The sequence below is a fragment of the Notothenia coriiceps genome, unplaced genomic scaffold, assembly GCF_000735185.1.
Source record: "Notothenia coriiceps isolate Sejong01 unplaced genomic scaffold, NC01 NC01_scaffold00016540, whole genome shotgun sequence".
Lineage (NCBI taxonomy): Eukaryota > Metazoa > Chordata > Actinopteri > Perciformes > Nototheniidae > Notothenia > Notothenia coriiceps.
The window spans coordinates 10,508-32,212 of record NW_011349241.1 but is presented as its reverse complement, the minus strand read 5'-3'; the positions used below and the strand labels follow the sequence as shown (position 1 = coordinate 32,212).

The 21,705-nt window shown below is 36.8% G+C and overlaps 1 protein-coding gene across 4 annotated transcripts; it reads left to right on the top strand.

The window, feature by feature from the left end:
• Nucleotides 1–3,961: 3,961 nt before the first annotated feature.
• On the top strand, nucleotides 3,962–17,964 carry igfn1.4 (immunoglobulin like and fibronectin type III domain containing 1, tandem duplicate 4). Of its 4 annotated transcripts, XM_010775977.1 has the most exons (26): nucleotides 3,962–4,054; nucleotides 4,899–4,925; nucleotides 5,392–5,514; nucleotides 5,680–5,819; nucleotides 6,550–6,649; nucleotides 6,887–6,968; nucleotides 7,056–7,248; nucleotides 7,373–7,486; nucleotides 8,404–8,572; nucleotides 8,730–9,002; nucleotides 9,186–9,407; nucleotides 9,745–9,792; nucleotides 10,809–10,856; nucleotides 11,281–11,328; nucleotides 11,432–11,488; nucleotides 12,281–12,396; nucleotides 12,584–12,725; nucleotides 12,816–13,109; nucleotides 14,120–14,422; nucleotides 14,700–14,879; nucleotides 14,971–15,099; nucleotides 15,202–15,281; nucleotides 15,489–15,681; nucleotides 16,166–16,462; nucleotides 17,175–17,501; nucleotides 17,593–17,964. In XM_010775977.1, the coding sequence occupies exons 1-26, from the start codon at nucleotides 4,009–4,011 to the stop codon at nucleotides 17,595–17,597; spliced, it is 3,756 nt and encodes a 1,251-aa protein (XP_010774279.1). In that variant the 5' UTR covers nucleotides 3,962–4,008; the 3' UTR covers nucleotides 17,598–17,964. The 4 variants fall into 4 exon arrangements, with proteins under 4 accessions (XP_010774279.1, XP_010774280.1, XP_010774281.1 ...); XM_010775978.1 differs by lacking the exon at nucleotides 4,899–4,925; XM_010775979.1 differs by lacking the exons at nucleotides 11,281–11,328; nucleotides 11,432–11,488.
• Nucleotides 17,965–21,705: the final 3,741 nt, after the last annotated feature.

Below are 21,705 nucleotides of genomic sequence, written 5' to 3'. Positions count from 1 at the left end.
AAGGATGCATTCATATTCATAATTCTATATTCACATTCCACCACATATATATATATATATATATATATATATATATATATATATATATATATATACCGGTATATATAAAGTGAGATAATTCACACATAAGCAGTAAAAAAGACATTAACAAGTACAGTCTTTCACTGCTTATCCTGGCTGTGACAGCTTAAAAATCCCTACTTTTTAGGAGCATCATCCTCCTTTTCAAAACTCCTAGCTATCTTTTTATTTAATACAACATTGCCCAGGTCCAGCTTTATGTTTCAATAAAATAAGATCCATAAAATCTTTCTAACACTAAGAAGAAAAGAGAGCTACGTAATGACCCAGATTAAGCAAACCTGTCACGGCACATGCATGCATCAACTTCAACTCCTTAGATAGTCATATCTTTCTGTAAATGCCCTTGGTATGGTCTTGCTTTGAATCATTTTTATGATGCTCTCAGACTATGGGCCACATGCTTTACTCCAGCACTGGTCACATGAGCAGCTGGTAGCGTTAACAGTGGCGTGCAGCACAGGCCACATGAACCCCATAAAACGACTCTTGCAGCGAGGAAGCTGTTGGCTTATGTCTAAAGTTGAATGCAACACAAACCAAAGATTTGAACAGTCTTAAAGCTTACTGTAAGAGCAACTACATTTTTGCTGAGCAGGAGAAATCTTCTTCAACTTTATCTTCAATTTCTCACATCAGCATTTAAAAGGGCAATGTGTGGATAAAAAACATATGCAACATTTAGTCATGCCATTAAAAATAGTCATGAGGTATATATATGTTCGAACTTGCTTTACTGAGCAGGTTCACTCATTACGACTCAGTCATAATGTCAACAGTGATTTACAAGCATATTAAGATGTTCAAGATGGGATGTTCGCAGGTTTATGTGGCATGTGACATATCGGGTGTCAATCCAGTTTTCTCATCTTCCAACAGCCGTGGACCACCGACACACGAAAATATCACACGCATTTACTGGGTGATGCTAGATTTGTATAAATACTTTACATGAGAGAAGTCAAACATGTCAGAAATGAAAGGTCAACACTGTGGCCACAGCGCCAACAGTTTTGTAAAACAATACATTACGCTGGGAAATCTCATGTCATTGTTCAGTTCATTTATTTTAAATTGTACGGATGTCAATTAAAGGCCCTCTTTTCTTATCATAAACGTGATGTACCTATTCAATTAACCGGCCTCAATTCCGTTGAATTCAACAAAAGCTTTATGAAACGGCGGCAATAATGTGGTAGGATATTTTATAGTATATGAAGTCATGTATTGGAAAGATGTTCAGTTGAGTACTTTAGATTGAATTCAAGGTTTAGTTCTGAAATGGTTAGCAGGAAGCTGCAGTAAGTATTATACAGTACAGGTCACACACTGACCTCAGTCAGTCAGTCTTTTCTATTCACTGAGGTATGAGGAGCTTAAAGTGGCTGCTGTTCACACCCTGCTCTGCTGTTAGATCATAGATTCATAACTCATGCTCAGTTCAGCCCTGTCATGCTTTACCTCTAATGTTGATCCAGTTGGAATTCACAGCCTATTTTGCAGATCAGTAGGGCGGGTAGTTTACCGGCTATTGTGACAAGGAGAATTGTTTCAGAACAAAGAGCCACCGAGTTAAGACAGCATCAGCAATATTTACTGTTAGGACAGAAATGTTTCGAAATTATGACTCAAAATAATCTTAAAGATAGAAGAGCATACTCACGTTGCTATGGATACATAATAGGATTGTTTTAATCAGTTTGCAATCAAATCTATAGTATAACTCTATTAGTGCCTGTGTGTGTGGTGTTGATGTTAGCCATCGGTGCGTTTTACAATCAATATTTGGAAATGTGAGCTTCTTCCCACCAAAGCTATTATCCAAAAAGCTAGGAGAAGAAAGAGTACATGGAATAACAGGAAAAGCTTGTAGTTGAATCAGGAAAATATTTTTCTTGGTCCAGGCAATGCTCTGCCTGTTGTCTTTAACTAAACTGGCATTTGAATATACACTATATTTATGAGTCATGCAATAGAGAATGGTTTTGAAAACATGAGAATTCAAGCAGTTAACTGCTGCTCGACCCAGACAAAGCCTTTTTTTTATTCTCTATTGGGAGGTCTACTATATTGATTGACATTCTTAACGATGTAAACATGATGGTCCCGGCAGACAGGCTGGCTAATAGCAATGACTCATCAAAACAGATTGTGTGTATCCTTAAAGGTGGGGTAGGTAAGTTTGAGAAACCGGCTCGAGATACACTTTTTGTTATCTTCCATGGAATGCTCTTAACATCCCGTTAGGAATTAATATCTTAAGTGCTTTGACAAAAAATCCATTAAAAAAGGTCATCATCCGTAGTGCTGTAAAAAGCACGACCAATCATTTTAGCCGGCTAAAGTAACTGGATGGACTACCTGCCTGTCAGCCTTCCATCTTTTCACAAACTTATCTCGTGCCCTCATTGGTCATGTGCGCGTTCGTGTGTGTTGGAGGAGGGGCTCTGTAAGGAAGTGGCAGATTTTTTTCGGCTGTGTATTTTCAAATTCGAGCGCACTCGAGCTGGTTTCTCCAAAATTACCCACCCCACCTTTAAGGTTTTTAAAAATGTTTGATGTACTGAAGGATACTATTCCTTCTTCATAGAACATAATTATGTAACGCTACCTTTCTTAAAATGTTTGAACCAGAAACGGTAACCAACAGAAAACACTCGACTGACTCATTCAAAATTAATGTTCCATCAGTCTATTTTAGTGAAGTGACATTTGTCATCCTACCTTTGGCATCCATGTGGGTGGTAGTAAAGATTGCTATATCCTAGTAGAGACCCCTGCTGCGACTGGATCTGACGGATCATAAAAAATAATGAATTAATAAACAAGTCATCCTTGAACATCACTCCCTCATGCTGCCGTTTAAAATGACATCAGAAATTACATGAAGAAAAGTTAAAGAGGAATTTTGGATTCTATTAACTGTGACTTTTCCTAAGGTTTTGCATTTTGGCAGAAAAATAAGAAATTACTCAGGAAGTGAAGCAATGCTTGATTAAAACTATTGTATATTTGTATTATACAAATAAAGAACAGTTTACAGCCCAAGTTTACATCAAGAAAGAAAGACTAGTTATATGCTGACTGAAAACAAATCAGAAGTATCCATTTCAAGCCTGGTAAGAAATTACAAATCACGATGTTGAAGAAATACTAGACTCCAGTCAAATTTAAAGAGGATTTAAATGTTGGGAAATTTGATAACACAGCATTGAAAAAGCAGCTGCATGGCGTGCGGCCAAAGATGATCATGTTTTGAGTGTTTTACTGTAGTCTGAGTCAGCAGATGAATGAAGGCCAAAGCTAAATGTTAGCCAGTGCAATAAAAAAAACATTTTTGACAGGTTAAACATTTGCTTCCCCGTTTAATTAGTAATCTTAATTCCTGTTTTAGAGAAGCTGTTACTGTACGTTCTTAACTTTATTGAATGTATGCGTTTCCCTTATAAGTCTCTCCAGGTTGTTGCTTATCTTAACAATTAACAAAAACCAAAATAAAATGTAACTAATCCAAGTATAACTCAAAGGAATTTGATGTCTCTATTGTATCCCCAATATCCCGACTAAGAACTGGAAGAGTACATTTGCAAATTCAGCCAAACACTGAATTATTATGCATAAGATGATCGGGAATCAGTGTAAGTCAAACCTCACAAAGTCTAGAGTTGTTCAACGTCAACAAATATTCCTTGACATCAATTGTGACTGCCAGGCAGGGCTTCTGCTGCTTCTGCTGAATACCTAAACAAATACACTCTCTTCCAACAACAACAACAACTTTAAAGCAAAATAACTCCTGGAAGCTGCCATTCAATTATTAATGGTGATGTTGTCAATGAGACATGCCACATTGACTTTAATCGCTTCTATTATCTATTGCAGTTGAGAGAATCTTGCTGAATCTCTCGAGGAACCAAAGGACTCAAGATGTTCAAAAGATCTAAAGTGACGGATGCGTCGGCCACTGGCCAAGGTATGCATCACATTTTATACAGGAGAAACGTCTTCTATCAAATGTACTTTTTTCTTTTCCTCCTAACTCTGATGATTAGAAGCACAGCGGTGACAGGTTTCAGTGAGATTGATTTCCAACATTCTCGACTAAGTAATAAAATGACATATTCCCAGATCAGAGTCTAACAGAACTGATAGAATGAGGTTGGCGAGGAGATCTACTAATACATCTAAGAAAGGTTCACACTGTTTGCTTATTTTCTATGTCTGTATGATGTCTCGAAACGTAAGTTACTTCCTATTTGCAGGGCTTAAAGTTATGTCTTACTATGTTTTTACCTTGGAGGTTAGGGTAGTATTTATTTTTTATTGAACTCTTCTTTTTTGGTTTTGGTTTGTGAAGCACTTTCTGTCACCCTTTGTGAGGGAAAAATACTTTAAAAATAAAGTTTGATTTGATTTAAAGGCTACATCTCAGTCATAAAGACTTCAGGAGCGTTTCCCTGTGATTCTACTCCAATCACAGACTTTATTCAGAAAATCGTTAAGGCTGCAATGTGTCCATTAGCAACTATATTTAGACTCTTCAAGAGTATATGAAGGTCTAACAGTAAAGTAGTTAGATATACACACTGATCATAACACTGTGTACACTGGAGGAGCAGAGTAACTCTACAGGGTTACTAATCCAGTGCACCTGTGAACCAGATATTTATCATATTTGTTTGTGTGCATTGATAAGTAACAGCACACACATCCCATTGTATAACTTTGTAACCTTTGAGTTTGAGTGTTATCTATAATAAAAAGTTATTTCCATTCTGACATGTGATGTATATGCTCTTTAACTTTTGCCTTATCAGATCCTGATGCAGATTTGAATAGAGAAGGTAGGTTAGGAGACAACAGAGAAGCTGTCAGCTATCTGTTTCCCCCCTGACTGCTCATGAAGGCATGAAGAACTGATATACAATCAGTTATTTGTAAACCGTACATGCATACATATGTACGCTTAGATATGTGGGTGCATCACTACATATCTGTTCTCAGGTTGAATTTTAGGCATGGATTCACGGATGACAGGATAAAGTTATTGAAATGTATTGAACATTAAAGTATATACACCAGAGCAACGTACGTATATCTCTGAATGATAAACTGATAAAGCGAGTAACACAAAACATTCCAATACATTATATATTAGAAGGGGCTTCAGCATGTTTGGAAAAAGGGTGATGACCTCATTACAAAACATCAATAGATTTTGAAGGTTGGATATGATCATGTTTTTCATTCTGTTCCCTTTTTGAGTGTCAAATGCGTTGTCACTGACATTTCATTTTGCAAATCTGACAGTGGGAATCAAGAAAAAATCTAGAGTCCCTGGGGTGATGATAACACAGTATATCGAGGAGCTGCCAGAGGGAAAGACCCATCCAGACTTCACCCGCAAACCAATTGCTTTGACCATCCAAGAGGGTAGGACTGATAGTACAATAATTATATTAAAAATGTATATCTCAAAATATAAGGAGGGGAATTTTCCTGAATCTGTACATGAATTAGATCTGCGACTTTTGCATCTGTATATTTGCAGATGTATAATTTATTTTATGATTCAACCTTGTTTGTCTTTTTTTTCAGGCAAATTTGCTTATTTTAAAGCAATTGTCACTGGAGACCCACAGCCGACAGTAACATGGAGCAGAAATAATGGAGATGTGTCTGACACAGCAAGATATCAAACTAAATACGACCCCAATACTAATGACCATACATTTGAGGCAAGTAAAATGGGTTTTCAAATTTCAGGAATACTATACAGCAAAATAAAGATGTAAGAGGGGCGTTAAAAATAGCAAATGAAAAATAGATTAATAGAAAGAGAGGAAGAGAGGGGAAAAAGAGGAAGCTATTTTGATCATGTCAGTGCCATCCAGTCTTCTTTTGCTTTGACAATTACTTTTTCTATAATAAGGTGATTTCACTCATCCTGAGAGGAGCACACTGAAAAAGATATGTTTCACAAAAATAAAAAAAACAGAGGACCTTTCAACTGACAGCTGTTTGAGATTGAAATGTAAAATAAAAGGTATGCGGCGACGCATCAGGAGGCCATCTACAAATCAAGCAGTGTGCAAAGCCTTTAATTGTTCAACGTCATTAGTCTGTCATGCTCACGTTCTCACAAAGGGAAACATATCTATGTATAGCCCTATTGATTGGATTCTGCAAATCAGCGAAGGACAGTTTGGTTAAAAAAAATCCATTTGACATACAGTAGCTGTGAAAGTCTGACATGACTTGATGTGTGAGCACAAACCATAAAAGCATAGGATAAAATCTACCAAAAAGGATCCAGGAAACCAAAATTCATTATCAATGGATATTTGGTTTGCTCTGATTTCTTTTTGGTTACATAACAAAAGACAAACATAATGGTAATCACTGTACAGTATAATACACATTTCCCCTAAAGGGTCTTGTATTTGAAGCATGTCTTATATCTTCCAGATGCCAAATGTTATGCCGGATCAGGCTGATACCTATAAATGCTTTGCTAAAAATGAATTTGGTCAAGCCGTGGTCACAGTTGTCCTGAATGTGATAGAAGGTGAGCACTGCCTGTTTTCATCATAGTGTATCAAGTAGTATGTGAGAGTCATTCATTCTGGAAAATTACACAGGGACTCTATTTAGTGTACTACAAATTGAGTACACTTGGAATTCAATTTGGACAGTTTATTACTTTATACCCTTGAGTGTAATGTATCGCCCTGCAGTTCCAGTAGTATAATGACTAATTATATGATTGTATTAATAACGTGGTCACCCTCTTTCCTGCTTTCAGTTGGTTTCAATAAGAACGCTGCCCAGAAACCAGCAGCTGAGGCCATCAATGGGAATTTTAAGAATGTACTCAAAAGGAAAAGGTTGTATGACGTGTGTTATAGGTCTTCTGTGTACAGTAGAGTTTTTTTTTTTTTTTAACTAAACGCCCCCCTAATTTTAATTTCCAGTAAGGTCCTTTCCAAATCTGAACAACCTGAGAGAAAAGATGGGGAGATCGATCCTAGATTTTGGGAGCTTTTACTTAGCGCTAAAAAGAAGGACTATGAGGCGGTTTGTGCAGAGTTTGGAATAACTGACTTTCGCTGGATGCTCAAGAAGCTTAATGAAATTAAGAAAGAAAGGGAGGAAGAACAAGCTGAGGTTTGTTTTTGTGTTATTTTTTTTTTTTCTGATCAAGGAGTTTGAAGCTGTGTAGTTACATTACAAAATTGCATATGAAGCAATTCTGTGACCATGTTCATTTTTCATTTTGTTTTTGTTCCAGTTCGTCAAAAGCTTGTCCAACCTGAAACCAATGCAGTTCAGTTCAGAATCTTCTGCATCCTTTGAGATAGATATGGACCTTATTGATCCAAGCAGCTCCGTATTCATATACAAGGTTAGTGTGTAAACAAATTCAAACTCTCACAGCAAATCTATGAATCCTAGAAGCCATACTCTAAAGGAATTAAGGAATTATTCATTCAATTATTAAACTGCAATCTGGCCAAATCTTGTAAAGATGAATCAAATATGTTGCTGTAATAACTCATTGATGATTAAACAGATGGACCAACATCATTGGGCAAATCTGACAGTAGACTATTTCTTGCTAGGATATTTACAGCACAGGAATATGTATAAAGCTTATGGTTGTTGATGAAGTCCTATGATGCTTTCCATTTTAAGTCAAAAAGGGACATTTCTTACAGCTATGTTTTACAGACACAATAGAGTGGTGCTGGAAAGAGTATAAGACCTGGAAATAAGTTAGCATGTTACCACTTCCGGTCTCAAATTCAACGTTCTTTTGGAAGTGTTTGCTTCGAAACCTTAAATGAGATTTTCATGTTTTGTTATACGACATAAAATGTGTCAGTAAATACACCATTTGTGAATGGTGGGAGCTTTTATGTGACTTGAAAACACGGCTGTTGCTAACAAGTTCCTAAATGAGACTACTTGACACCATGACAGCGAGTCAGCCTTAAGCCTTAAGCTTAGTGGTGTTGCAGTGAAGTCTTGTTCATAGCCTACGTGAGCTTTTTACTGCGGCGATTGCATTTACGATTGAAATATCGGCAGCGGTGTTAATATGCTGTACAAAACGTGTAAGTATGATAAACTTGTGTTTGCCATGGATCTTATTTTCTGCAATTTTCCAAATCCTATGGAAGAATCCCCTTGCATTTTGGCTGGTGCTAGTTTTTGCCTTGTGCTAACTTCCGGGTCAGCCTACAAAAATACGTTATCAAGCACAACTCTTTTTAAAGCATTCCAAAAGGATATTATGTTAATCGTATATTTGCCCCGCAGGATGGTGTAATGATTCCGTATACAAAGGACATGGGAGAACAGATGAAGCACACACTCAAACAAGTGGGGAGAAAGTTTATTTTCAGCATGAAGGACCTTTTGCCAGACGATGCTGGACTGTACCAGTTGGATGTAGAGGGGGTGAATATGTTTTCCACAGATTTTAAAAGTAAGTTTCACACACAACACATTTGTATCCCTAATTAAAACAAAGGAAGACAACTGTGTTTGATGTTTCCCTTGAAATAGCCATGATTGAAACGTTTTAATTAGGCAGATTTAACGTAAGAGTTTTAATCTAAAATACTTTGCTTCTTGTTTTTCAGTCCCCATGGTGGATTTCTTGGTGAAAATTCAGGAAGTGAAGGCAGTAGAGAGACAAGATGCTGTTTTTGAGTGTGTCCTGTCAAATCCCTTCTCCAAGACATTGTGGTTTGGCAAGAATTTGCCACTGGAACAGGGGGATAAATATGATATCCTGGTTTCAGATGACAAGCTCATTCACACACTGGTGGTCAAAGACTGCATGATTGTAGACAAAGGAATTTATTCAGTCTGCGCGGGAATCAAGTCTTGCAATGCCTGGCTTGTTGTTGAAGGTAAGGTATTATACTTCACCGAACTCTTCATAATATTGAATAACGCTAATAGTTTTTAGTGGAATAATAACAAGAAAGAATAAGATGCCTGATGTATCCTGTCTATTATTGCTTTTCATATCATAGTATGGCATTTCAAGGTCAAACTAACAGAAGATCTATATTATTTCTTTTTTAATTCAGCCGATAAAGATGCTCAAAAGGGAAAGAAATCAGTAAGGAAAACAACAAAGGCAGGAGGATCAGGGATGGACCTGAAGAAGTTAGCCGAAGAGCAGCAGACGAAATTAGTAAAGGAAAGAGAGGAAATAAAAGAACAGATTAAAGCTGTTGCAGTTGCACCTCCACCTCCAACTGCACCTGAACCTGAGCCTGAACCTGAGGCACCCAAAGACCCTGAGCCGGGTAAGAAAGCTGACCACAAGGTTTATGGAAATCAGTGTTGAATTCACAAACATGGACGCCATGTTAGAAATCTTGAATTGTAGGCTTAGTCTCTGTGTGTTTCCTTTCTGTTATTTATTTTTCATCTCCATTAATTGCAATATCTTTATTTCACAAAATGGTACCTTTCGCAGAAACAGCATTTTTGTTTCATTTTAGTTGAAATAATTTGAGAAGTTGAAATGGTCTCAGGGAATTACAATAATGGGCGCATTTGCTGTAGCCATTTGCATATAACACTTGCTGTGATCATCATTTGTTGATATGGTAACCACTAACTTGTTTTGATGGTTGATAGAAATCGTGAAGGAACCAGATCCACCCGTGGTAGAGGAAGTAAAACCTGGTAAGAAGCCTAAATGTCTGTGACAACCCCTGCATGCAATATGAACATTCATGGCATTTTGAAATACAAAACTCCCGTAAAAGGGTTCTAATCCTGATATACTTCGACATATAAAATCTGTTTCGCAAAGTTGTTTACTCCGTTGCTGAGGTCACTGTAATGTTTTGGCTTTTTTTTTCTGTTGTGTTGTCTGCTCATTATGTGATTGCCTGTCTCCTTAAGGTCAGGTTTTGCCTGATTGTATTTAGCTCATTTAGATTAACTGCCAATATGCTAAGCATGTCTTGTTTCTACATAGCTGTATACTGTGGTATTTAGTGTACTGAGAAATGCTCAAATGAACTAAATACTGCAACACGGATGAATAGATGCAGATTTGGTATACCTCGTTACAACTTACTCTCTAAAGCTTGCATCCATTCGCTTTATTAGATATAAGGTTTTCCCTTTAGCAACCACACCACACTGTAGCTTACGGATGTTTTAGCTCAATTTCTTTACTTTTCTTTTCTAGTTTTTAAAGCACGCTTTATTTTGTATTTTTGTATTAATTAACTCAATATTGCTAGTGATAGCTGATCGGTCTCAGTATTATGTTTTTTCTTATGTTAATGCTATTATTACTTTAGTGCCTGTGTATGTGCAGACCTGTTGAAAGTTATTCATACAGACATGATCTTTACATTCAAAAGTAAGGTCTCTGCGACACAATAAAACATGAAGAAATGTAACTACCGGTACTTGAAATGGATCAAAAATCAACCCCTCTCTCTCAAGCCCGCAACACTGTTTGAAAACTATAAAGAGACCATTTTCAAAGGAGCATATTCTAGAATCAGCCAGCTCCACAAGCCTATGGCCTGCTGTAATTACAAAAACATTGAATATAGTTTGCCACAGGGGTATGCTTTGCAATATGGTAAGGAGTAATTATGACTGTACGAGATTTGTAGAAAGTTTCCTGTGTTACAACATAAAACAGAAATTAAAAGGTACAAATCTCAAATGTTCTTTAGGTCATTCTGTCAAAACATCACCAGCACCAGCTGGAGAGTCGGGAAGTGGTAAGAGACACAACAGTCGATCAAAAATAATCAATAATTTACAATATCAAGTTAAATTGACTTACTAATGTTATTGCTGTCAGGCTGCTCAGCTGAAAAAGCCACTTGCGCTGAAAGACTCGATCCAGTAGAGGATGTGGGAGTTGGTATGCCAGATAGTGAATACTGTAAGAAGATATTAACATATGTATTAAAAAGACTAATTAAATAAATTATTTTAACAAAGCGTGCAAATGTTTATGTTTGTTGCTATGGCAAGCTGCGGAAAAGAAGAGTAAGTGTAAATGATCTGTCGAAAATGCACTAAAACATTCTAAAGACTATGACCCTAAAACATAACAAGCTTTATGTGTCTAAATGAAATTAATTAATGAAAAAACTCAAATGTTGGATACAATGTTTTAATGTCTGTGATCGCTGATAGGTCATTCAGACAAAACATCACCAGCACCAGCTGGAGACTCTGGAAGTGGTAAGAGGGACACAGTAGAGCATATCAAATTCGAAGGAGTCATTTTTTGAAATTGAGTTTAATAGACTTATTGTACTAATATTATTATTGTTATGCCGCTCAGCTGAAGAAGAAATTGCCGATAAAAGACTTGACCCACCACTCGCAGATGCAGGAGCTGGTATGCCAGACAGTGAATACTGAAAGAACAAAAGTAACACATTTAAAAAAAAAACTAATTGTTTGCATTAAATCATGCAGAAGAATTACGGTTTGCACTAGTAACAAAATATACTTTCAAAGTTAACACATTTATATCTAATCAATTTATTGTATTCTCTTTAACATCTTGGTTGTGTACATTTACATTTTTTTCTCTAATTTAGACTGCAAAATTAGAACCGAGAGGGAATGAAATAATAAATAACACATGGATTTATTTTTGTATATATAATACTTATACTAATTTAAGATGTCTTCTTAAAAAGTCTTGTGAGCTCACTGTTATTCTGTTAACAAAGCTTTCACAGTTTGCTGCTTGTAATCATGTTTGCTTTTGATGTGTGTCTTGTATATCTAACCAGATCACCCTAATGTAACAATTGAACATTGCACTAGGTTGGTTATTTGAATGTGTCAAGACATATTTTGTAAAAGTGTCTCACTTTTTATACAGTGGTAGAATTCACAAACCTTTAAACAAATGCTATATAGTTACATTAACTTTTTTTCTTAGTGTTAAGAACATGATTTTATTTATTGTAGGGAATTGATTTTGACGTAACATTTACAGAACCTATTTTTATTTTAAGTTTATTTATAAGTAAGGATTTGAAGCATATGTGTAGGTAATAGATTTACTGGATTGTAAATGTGTCGCTTTATCAGTATATATGTAGTCATAAACTGAAAGCTTCTGCACACTAATTTGCGTGCAGCAGAGGAGAGTAACTTTATTTTCAATGTTTCCCAGAGCCTGTAATTACCTGCAAGCTGTCTGACGTCTATGTTCTTCGTGGAAATCCGGCTGACTTAACAGTGAAGATCGACATTGACTGCGACAGCTCCTGGTTCAAAGATGGAGAGCAGGTACTGTAGAGCCCTTTGATAGCAACACACTTACAATATGAAAACTATAGAGATTGATATTTTCCCTGACTTAGTAATTAAAGTAGTTTGGGACTATAAGCAGTACGATATATTTTTAAGGGATTTTTTTGCATATTTGATAATGTAACAAACAAATAAAGTTTCCTTTTCACCTTTAATGTGCTAGTTAAACTCAAGTTCTGAGGTCAAAATAACCAAAGCTGGAACCTCTCACAACCTGTCGATTCGAAGCTGCAGTGAGGACGACTCTGGAGTTTATCGTTTTGAAACAGGGAGTGTCAGTACACAAGGAAAAGTCACTGTTGGAGGTAGAAATAACATCCCTCGGTAGCAGAACATATAGTAACTGCCACAATAGTTTCTGTGGAGTAAACTGAATTACTCTTTGTGCTTCATAGTCGTACCTGAATTTGACCCAGATGACCTTCACAAATTCTCCAAACCTGTGATCGTAAGAGTGGGGCAGAACGCTGCCTTCAAGATGCCCTTGACTCCTCAGGAGGGTTTGGTGGTTAGTTGGTTCAAGGATGGCGCTGAGCTCAATGACGGAGGAGGAGTAAAGATCGTGAGGGAGCCCAATCACAGCCGGCTGCTTCTCAGAGACTGCCTGCGGACAGACGCGGGGGAAATAAAGATCCAGCTCAAAAACCCATTTGGGGCTGTGGAGGCCACATCTCGGCTTATTGTGCTTGGTAAGAAAAAAAAGTGATCCAACAAGAAAAGTGAGAAATACTGACGGATAAAAATATCACATTTGCAGTAATCGTTTGCCCCTACACTCACAGCCAACACATAACACATCAAATGTGAACGTACTAATCATCAGGGCTTACGTTGTGTCAAAAATGCAGTCTAAATGTATTGTTTTGTCATTCTTATTCTTTATTGATTATAAAACATATTTAAGAGCGCTTAATAATAATTCACTAATAAGATTGTTTTGTATGGAGAAAAAAGATGATAAGAAATATTGAAGTCAGAAGTGGGTTCGACTTTTATTCTCAAACCTACATAAAGTACATTACATTTATTCTTGTGTTTACTCTAAAAAAGAAACCAGCCATTTTACCTAAATAGGAAATGTGAATAATTTGACAAACATATTTTTTGGTGCCTTTTCCTCAGATATACAACTTCTCATGGCCGTTTAGATTTTATTCCAAAAGCTAAACCAATTGAGCTCATCTTTCACAATGGAGATTATGAATTACCAGGGACCCTTCAGCTAAATGTTGAAAGTCGGAAAAATTCTCACACAAATGGATCAGAAGTCAGCAGGACTCGCTAAACATTGTATTTATAGAGATAGGGATAGTGGTGGTCTAATGGATAGTGAGGTGGGCTGAAGATCGGAAGGTTGTGAGTTCAAATCCCTCCAGGAACACCACCACTAGTGTGTGCCCTTGAGTAAGGCACTTAGCCCTTAGTTACTCCAGGGAGAATGTCCCTGTAATTTGTCATTGTAAGTCGCTTTGGATAAAAGCGTCAGCTAAATGTAATGTAATTTACCGATCCTGCAAGCGATCAATGCACCGAGGAGCAAGCCTTTCATCATGTGCTTTTTTCCAAATGACAGACATGCGTCAAATAAAAAACGTGTCATCGTTGAAGATATCGATGAAAATAGCTACCTCAGATAAGCATCATATTACTATACTTTATATAATTACATTTTAAATGTTGCCCCATCTTTTTGTCACAGATAAACCAGGTCCACCGGAGGGTCCAGTGGAAGTTGTTGAAAGCACGTCAACCATGATTGAGATTCAATGGAACCCTCCCAAAGACGATGGCTGCTCCCCTGTCACCAACTATGTTATAGAGCGTCAGCAGGAAAGACAAAGTCACTGGATGAAACTTGGCGATGTCTTAGCTGACAAGACCTCCTTCAGAGATAGGAATGTGGCTCATGGGAAGATATACAACTACCGCATCTACGCAGAAAACCCACAGGGCGTCAGCGACTCCCTGGAGACGGCTGATAGCATTATGGCTGGAATATTGAGTGAGAAAAGAAAAAAAAACTGTCTCATTTAGCATTCCTCAGCGAATACCATGCTAATCTCCCTCAGGGTGTAATAAATGAAAATGCCTCTGTATAGTTGCACTACATTGTCACTGTAGAAAGCCCACATTGTAGCATTGATGTAAACGTTGCCCTATGTACTAAGTAAATGCCCTTTAGTGATGTGGATGTCATTAATGTATTCAATGTCTTTAATTAATTCTTAATTATTAATAATGAACTTACTTGATTAATTAGACTTCTTGTTATTCCTTAGTTCTCTCAGGTCCACCCGGTGCCCCCACACTGGTGAGTGCCACCAAGACCTGCATCACGTTGACATGGACCCCTCCTGAGGACGACAGAGGAGTACCAATCATCGGTTACCAATTGGAGAAACGAAAGAAGGATACAAATAAGTGGATTGCCCTGAATGCACTTAATGAACCTATTGAAGGTTGGTCAGACAAACATACGATTATGTTTTTGATTGAATAAAAATGTGCTTAATGTCATTGTGTCCTGCACGGCTATAATTGTGTTTTCAGATGTGAACTATGCAGTGAAAGATGTTACTGAGGGAGCAGAGTATGAGTTCAGGGTCGCAGCGATCAATGAGTCAGGAGCGGGAGATCCAAGTCCCCCCTCTGAAATGGTGTGTGCAAAGAATCCCAACAGTAAGTTGTTAACTGTCTCTGTTGTGTCTATTAATTATTTAACTATCCAGAACAATTTGTTTGTTTCCATCAGCATGTCATGTTTAATGTGTTTTCTTCCAGTGAGACCTTGTTTTAAAGACCCAGAGGACTTCATTGTTGTCAGAGCAGGAAACTCTGTACGTGTGAACATTTGCTATGAGGTAAGGACAAGCCTAAAAGCTGGTATGTATACAGCGTCTTTCTTCCATGGTGTGAATCCTAAATCTATCTTTTTTTACTCATTTAATAACCCGTTAACCCATTGCAGGAATGTCATATTCTTGAGTGATGAGTTTACTATAGTGTGATGTGACTGCATATTGAAGGTCTCACACTTTATCAAATTTATCCAATATTGATATTTCCAGGCTGAACCTCCACCTCAGATCACTTGGTTGAGGAATGATGAGCCAATATCCCCGTGGATTAGTGTCATCAATACAGAGGGAATGTCTCAGCTTGTTATTCCCTCATCAAAGCGCTCAGATTCAGCTATCTACACTATCCATGCCAAAAACTCAGTTGGTGAAGCTTCATTTGACATTGAGGTTAGAGTCACAGGTAAGGACAAATAATGATACACTTTTAAGCGCAGATCAATTTTTGTACTGAAACTACTCATAGGAATTATTTTGAGCTGATATTAACTGCATGTAAGTCTCATGTCTTCTAATGAGGAATTCATGTCTCATTTGCCTGCATTTCGTTCCCCTGGTCAGAGGAAAACCTCATTAATATTGACACCCGACAATATTCATTGAGTAATGTTTAGCCAATTAAACCTCAATGACACACTGATGTATTAGTAAACCAATGCCAAACCCTAATTAACTGTGAACAACTTCTAAATAGAATGATAAACATAATTCTTACTGTGTAGCATGCAGTAATAGGATATGATTAATTTAAAAACAGCTGTTTTTGCAAATGTTATACAAAAACCCAAGGGGAAAGGAAATGCCTCTTGAGTAAGATTATAAGCCTAGAGCAATTGATCTTGGCTTCTCTTAGCCAATAATCAGATTGTTATATGTTTTGTTATTAGATGAACCCAAGTCTCCAGGGCCAGTGGAGCTGGAGCAAACAGTCCAGGACAAAGTGATGATTTCATGGGCTCCATCTCCAGACCAGGAGCTGGACGACCGCCTGTACTACATGGTGTCTCAACACGACTCTAACACCAGAGTGTGGCGGAATATAGCAGATCGCCTCTTCACTAACACATACACAGCCAGCAAAATCTATCCTGGGAGAGAGTACCATTTCCGGGTCTACGCCAAGAATGACGTGGGACTCTCAGATCCATCCGAGTCTCCCACATGGGGTGCCAACAGCAACAGAGGTGGGTATTACTAGCTGTTCCAGTTTAGGATGTTTGACAAGGTTTGAAAAATGTAAATGTAATCGTAAAAAGTTGTATTTTACTTAACAAATGTTGCATTCTCTGCACTAGATAAGAATATAAATATATTTTCCAACTTAATTATTGATTTTTGTTTGTTTACTATTGGCTTGATCATGACTCCATTACACATTAGCTAACTTCAATGCTAGAAGAATATTCTAGTACATTAACTACGAAAACGACCAAAAACTAACTAGACTTCAGAACAATCACGCCCTTCCAACAGTTTATGTTCCCATATAGCCTAAAGTGTGGTTTAAGTACTGTATAAGCTTCCTAACAGCTCTGGTGCACTAATAATATGCCAAACAGTTTAAAAGAGATTCAATATATTGTGGTGGTTATAGATGTATAGAGCTTTTACACCAACAAGGACATGTCAGTCAGCCAATCGATCAAAACATTTACAGAACATCGGATGGATTGCCATGAATCTTTTTCATTGCATATTGTTGAGATAAGACTAAATAAAACCTACTAAAGTTGCTAGCATCGCTGTAGACAGTCTTATTTTTACTTCCAAAGTATAATCACAATAATGGAGCACTGAAAGAACATTGCAAAAACCCTACATGTTTATTTATTTCAAACTTGGGTTATGCAAGCAAAAGTCTGAAACAATCTTCCTCTTTTCATGTTTCTCATCAAGTTCCAATATCTTCATATGGAGTTGTTTCGTCAGAGATCAGCTTTGAGAGGCCTCCATCTATCTTGGTTCCTCTGAAAGTCCACACACCACCTAAAGGTTACCAACTTTACATGACATGTGCCGTCAGAGGATGCCCTCGACCCACTGTAGCCTGGTACCTGAACGACGTCTGCATCAACTCAGATAAAAACTACTACATCACCAACTCATGTGGTGTGTGCTCCATTTACATTCTCAGAGTAAGATCAATAGACAGCGGAGATTACAGAGTTGTTGCACTCAACTCACTTGGACAGGCAGAGTGTTCTACGAAACTTATTGTGAGAGGTAAGGTTTAACTCAAGAGTTTCAATTGTTTCAGAAAACCCAGTTTTGTTTATTCTTATAATGACTATTGTTGTCTGCTTTTTCTTTACAGAATAAAATGGCATCAAGACAATGCAGCTGTTCCTCTTTTTGAGATATTCTGGATAAGGGTGTGGAATGCTTTGTTTGACTACATAGAATACATTAAAAGTGTGTTTCACTAGCACTAGCTTTCAAGTGCTAGTTTCACTATAACTTATTTTGTAAAGTGCTAGTTTCACTACCACTTTACAAAACAATATAACCAGAATTGTAATGGTTTAACTTATTTTATTTATTTTGAAATATAACTGATTTACAATTGTTATCTTGTCATCAGAAATTATTATTATTTAGCATGATTGAAGTGACAAACTTCGATGACAAAGTCATCCGTCAACATTTTTTCTCTTGTAGCAACTGCAATAAATCAACAAAAATAAAACTTTGTGTAACGTTTTTTTGGTCTTCTATTGTCACTAGATTATTCTTCTTGTGTGCAGTAAGATGAAGTACCTTGGTCATTATATTTCTGATGATCTCATAGATGACAAAGACATCCATAGACAACGCTGCAAACTGTATACCCAGGCAAACATATTAATGCGGAAATTTCACAAGTGCTCTGTAGATGTCAAGGTATCACTTTTTAAAGCTTTCTGTACACCATTGTACACGGCTCACCTGTGGAGTAACTACAAGGCTAGAAGCATACACAAACTAAAAGTTGCATACAATGAGGCTTTACGGTTGCTGCTGAGGGTACCAAGATGGCACAGTGCCAGCCAGCTGTTTGTTAACTTGGGGGTACCTACTTGTCAAGCCCTCTTAAGAAAGTTAATGTACAAATTCATGTGTCGCCTAGAAGACTCGGACAATCATGTCATCTCAATTTTAATTAACCCTGTGAAGAGTTCTACTCGGTTCTCTTCCATGATTTGGAGACATTGGCGCAATAGCCTATACTGACAGTGAGCATGTGTGGCTGGCTGTGATTGGTCTGATTTTAGGTTTTTTATCTGTTTGTTTAAATCTGTTTTGTGTTTAGCTTTTTATCTTATTTATTGATGTGTGTATTGTCTTTTTATATGTGATATGGACCTTGAGTCTGAAATAAAGATTGAAATATTCCTTTATCTATAACTTTTCTTACATTCTAGACAGATTTTGCTGACAGAAAAAAACTTGGCCATCGTTAAAGCATCAGAGGTTTCCAGCATGTGTTTTCAGTAACACAAGGCTCAAATATCTCAGTCAGTGACGTCAAGCACATCACTGAAACACATTAAACCCCCATGAACCGAGTGCATTTCCATATACAGTATATTTATATATACCTAAGCTCCCCAGTAAATTGTCTAGGACGAGATCCTTAGCTGCAAACCTTAAATTAGTCCTTGTTAAATCTAAAGTTGAACAGTCCAACAGCTCAAGACTGTAAATAACAAACCATTGAAGGAAGCATTTGAGGAAGAAAACCATGTTAACCTGCTCGTACTTATATTTTCAAAATAAAAACTGAACAGATACATTCACAATACATACTATATTATACAAGGCCATTCTGAAAAGGCTAACAGAAATTAATGTGATTTTTAAAAAACATTGCTGCTTACATTTTGATCCACATATAGCCATGATGCCTGTTTTATTTTTCAAGGAATTATACTTACCCCTAAGAGCAAACATTTTAAATAATTCCAATTTGTTTTTCCTGAAATATTTAGCGGGTTTTGAATGTACTTGTACTTACCTCTTTCCTCTGCCAGGTCAGAGGTGATATCTGTGTTTATTTTCCACTCGTGCCTTAAGGCTTTTCTTGCAGTTAAGTCTCTTTTATGAGGTCGGGTGACGATTCAAACTCTCTGCATAAGTCATGCTTGTTTAACCTCTGACAATGTGAACACAAAAACCTGCTTAGTGCATGGCGCACGGTGCACACTATGAGCAACATCTTTTTATAATGCTACCACAGGACCAGTGTGACTCACCGAACCACAGGCATGCTGTGAGGATTCTCGTTGATACCTTTGGAATCTAATTGGAAAGCCAATTCATTCATATCAACCATAGATTATTTTACCAAGTAAAATGTCTCATGTTAAAGTTTATTGGCCAATAAAGTCAATAGTAAAGTGATCCAATTACTAGAGACCTTGTAGGGCATCCAAAGGAAGATGCTTTGACCCTTGCAACGCTATTGTGCATCAATAAATCATATGCCTTAACTATCAACAAATACATCCATCTAAAATTAATCTTTGTTAAAATTTGAATCTCGATATTGGTATATAATGAACCTGTTGTTTTTATATTGTCAACAGTATTGCCGAAAACTGTTGACTGGATATGTCCAATACCAGATTGAATGAACAGTCATAATGTATTTCCAGTGCCAACTGAAAGTGATCGCTTTTATAGGGATGGGTAAGAGGAAACTCCACCCTTTAGTACTGCTGTAATATGGGTTTTTCGCAACTGCATTTCACCCATGTATGGGTTTTTATGCGCCCCAAACTTTTATCACCGAACAAAAAGGGGTGTCACTTTTAAAATATTGGACAGTGAGAACTGTTCTAGCGGAAGAAGGATAGAGGAAGATAGACAACGAAGAACTGAAAGTGAGTACGATTAATTTTTTTAACTCCCTTCTGTGTGAATAATTACCATTAAATGAATCTTCTTTACAATAACTTGTGTAGTGTCACAGGTACAGGATTGATATCTTTAAAAGCAAACCCTAAAATAATGTGTTTCCAGAACTGCAAAGTGATCGCTTTCATAGAAATGGGTAAGAGGAACCTCTACCTTTAATACTGCTGTAATATGGGTTTTTAGCACTACACTTCAAACTTTTATCACCGATCAAATTGGGGTGTCACCTTTAAAATATTGTACAGGCTTTGAAAAGGATAGTTGACGATAGAAACAAAGAACTGAAAGTCAGTCCGATTGATTTTTTAAATTACTGTCAAAATAGTGTATTTAATTAAAAAGATCTACTGACCGGTGTGTTTGAAACCCTAATACAGGACAGCTTTAGTCTACAAAAGGTACAATATGGGAGAACAGGAATGCATCACTTGTTGAGAGGACAATATGACAAACAGTACAGACCATATCAAATACATTTTTTAATTCTAAATATTTTTTATTTATTACACTAGGTTACTTCAAGACAAATAGAATAATGAGTTATTAAAGTGGGTTTATGAATACCATCAATTATGTACACCATTAGATTGGGTTTATCGGCCTTTTATAGAGTTTTTGATATATATATTTAAAGCCCTGCATAATTCTTTTTTATTTTACTCTTAAAAATTGTAAGTGGATTGTATGATAGCACAGCCTCACTTCTTACCTGGGCCACAACATCCAGAATCAGCTAAATATACTATACTGTATGTAGTGCTACAGGCTCAGTAGCAGGAAATGTGATGTAAAGTAAACCCTAAAATGGTGCTTACTTTGTGTCGTTTAAGAATGATTGCAGTGGAAATGGCAGAATTGGTATGCCCTGTAAAAGCAGTAAAATAATGTATGGACCTCTTGAAAACATCCTGTTATACTGATGTTTAGGATCTGTTGTGACATATTTCACCAATGAATGTGACCTTTAAAACTAGCTGCCCATGACTAACAAGGGATTGAGCAGGAGACTATGATCAGTTTTCACTACAGGATGTATTACACATTAAAACCTTGATTATTTTTACTCTGGCTTATAGGTGTTCAAGGTCACGTATCCTTTTTCACAATTTTAATGTTCCTCTTGTGGTCCTTTAAATTAAAGGGCAATGAAAAAAACCTCATGGTCATTATTTTTGATGTACAGCCAAATTAAATTCCATTCAGCACTATGATAAATAAAAAATTATTTTACTTTTAGATTTAAATGACCATAAACAGTTGTTTGGTCATTGCTATCCACTGATACTTGACATAACAGTCTCATTAGCGACAGTCAAAGTAGGTCTAAGTAATCTCTAGAATCTTTCTAAAGCCCCGTTAAAAAAATATACTGTATCTCTTATTAACTATGCGGAGGTTTTGTTTTTAAATGTCACAGTTCACAATTAGTGCTTTTCATCTACCAACTCAAATAACAACAACATAAACATTCAGGACAAGAAGTTTGAGGTTACATTTTCAGTCTTTTGCTGGTAGTAAACAACCAGACACC

Excerpts from the sequence above, each read along its gene's own strand:
- igfn1.4 (XM_010775977.1), top strand. The coding sequence starts at position 4,009 with ATGTTCAAAAGATCTAAAGTGACGGATGCGTCGGCCACTGGCCAAG. Across the intron at positions 15,682-16,165 it reads CATTGAGGTTAGAGTCACAG|ATGAACCCAAGTCTCCAGGG; the intron begins GTAAGGACAAAT and ends TTTTGTTATTAG. Across the intron at positions 16,463-17,174 it reads GGGTGCCAACAGCAACAGAG|TTCCAATATCTTCATATGGA; the intron begins GTGGGTATTACT and ends TTTCTCATCAAG.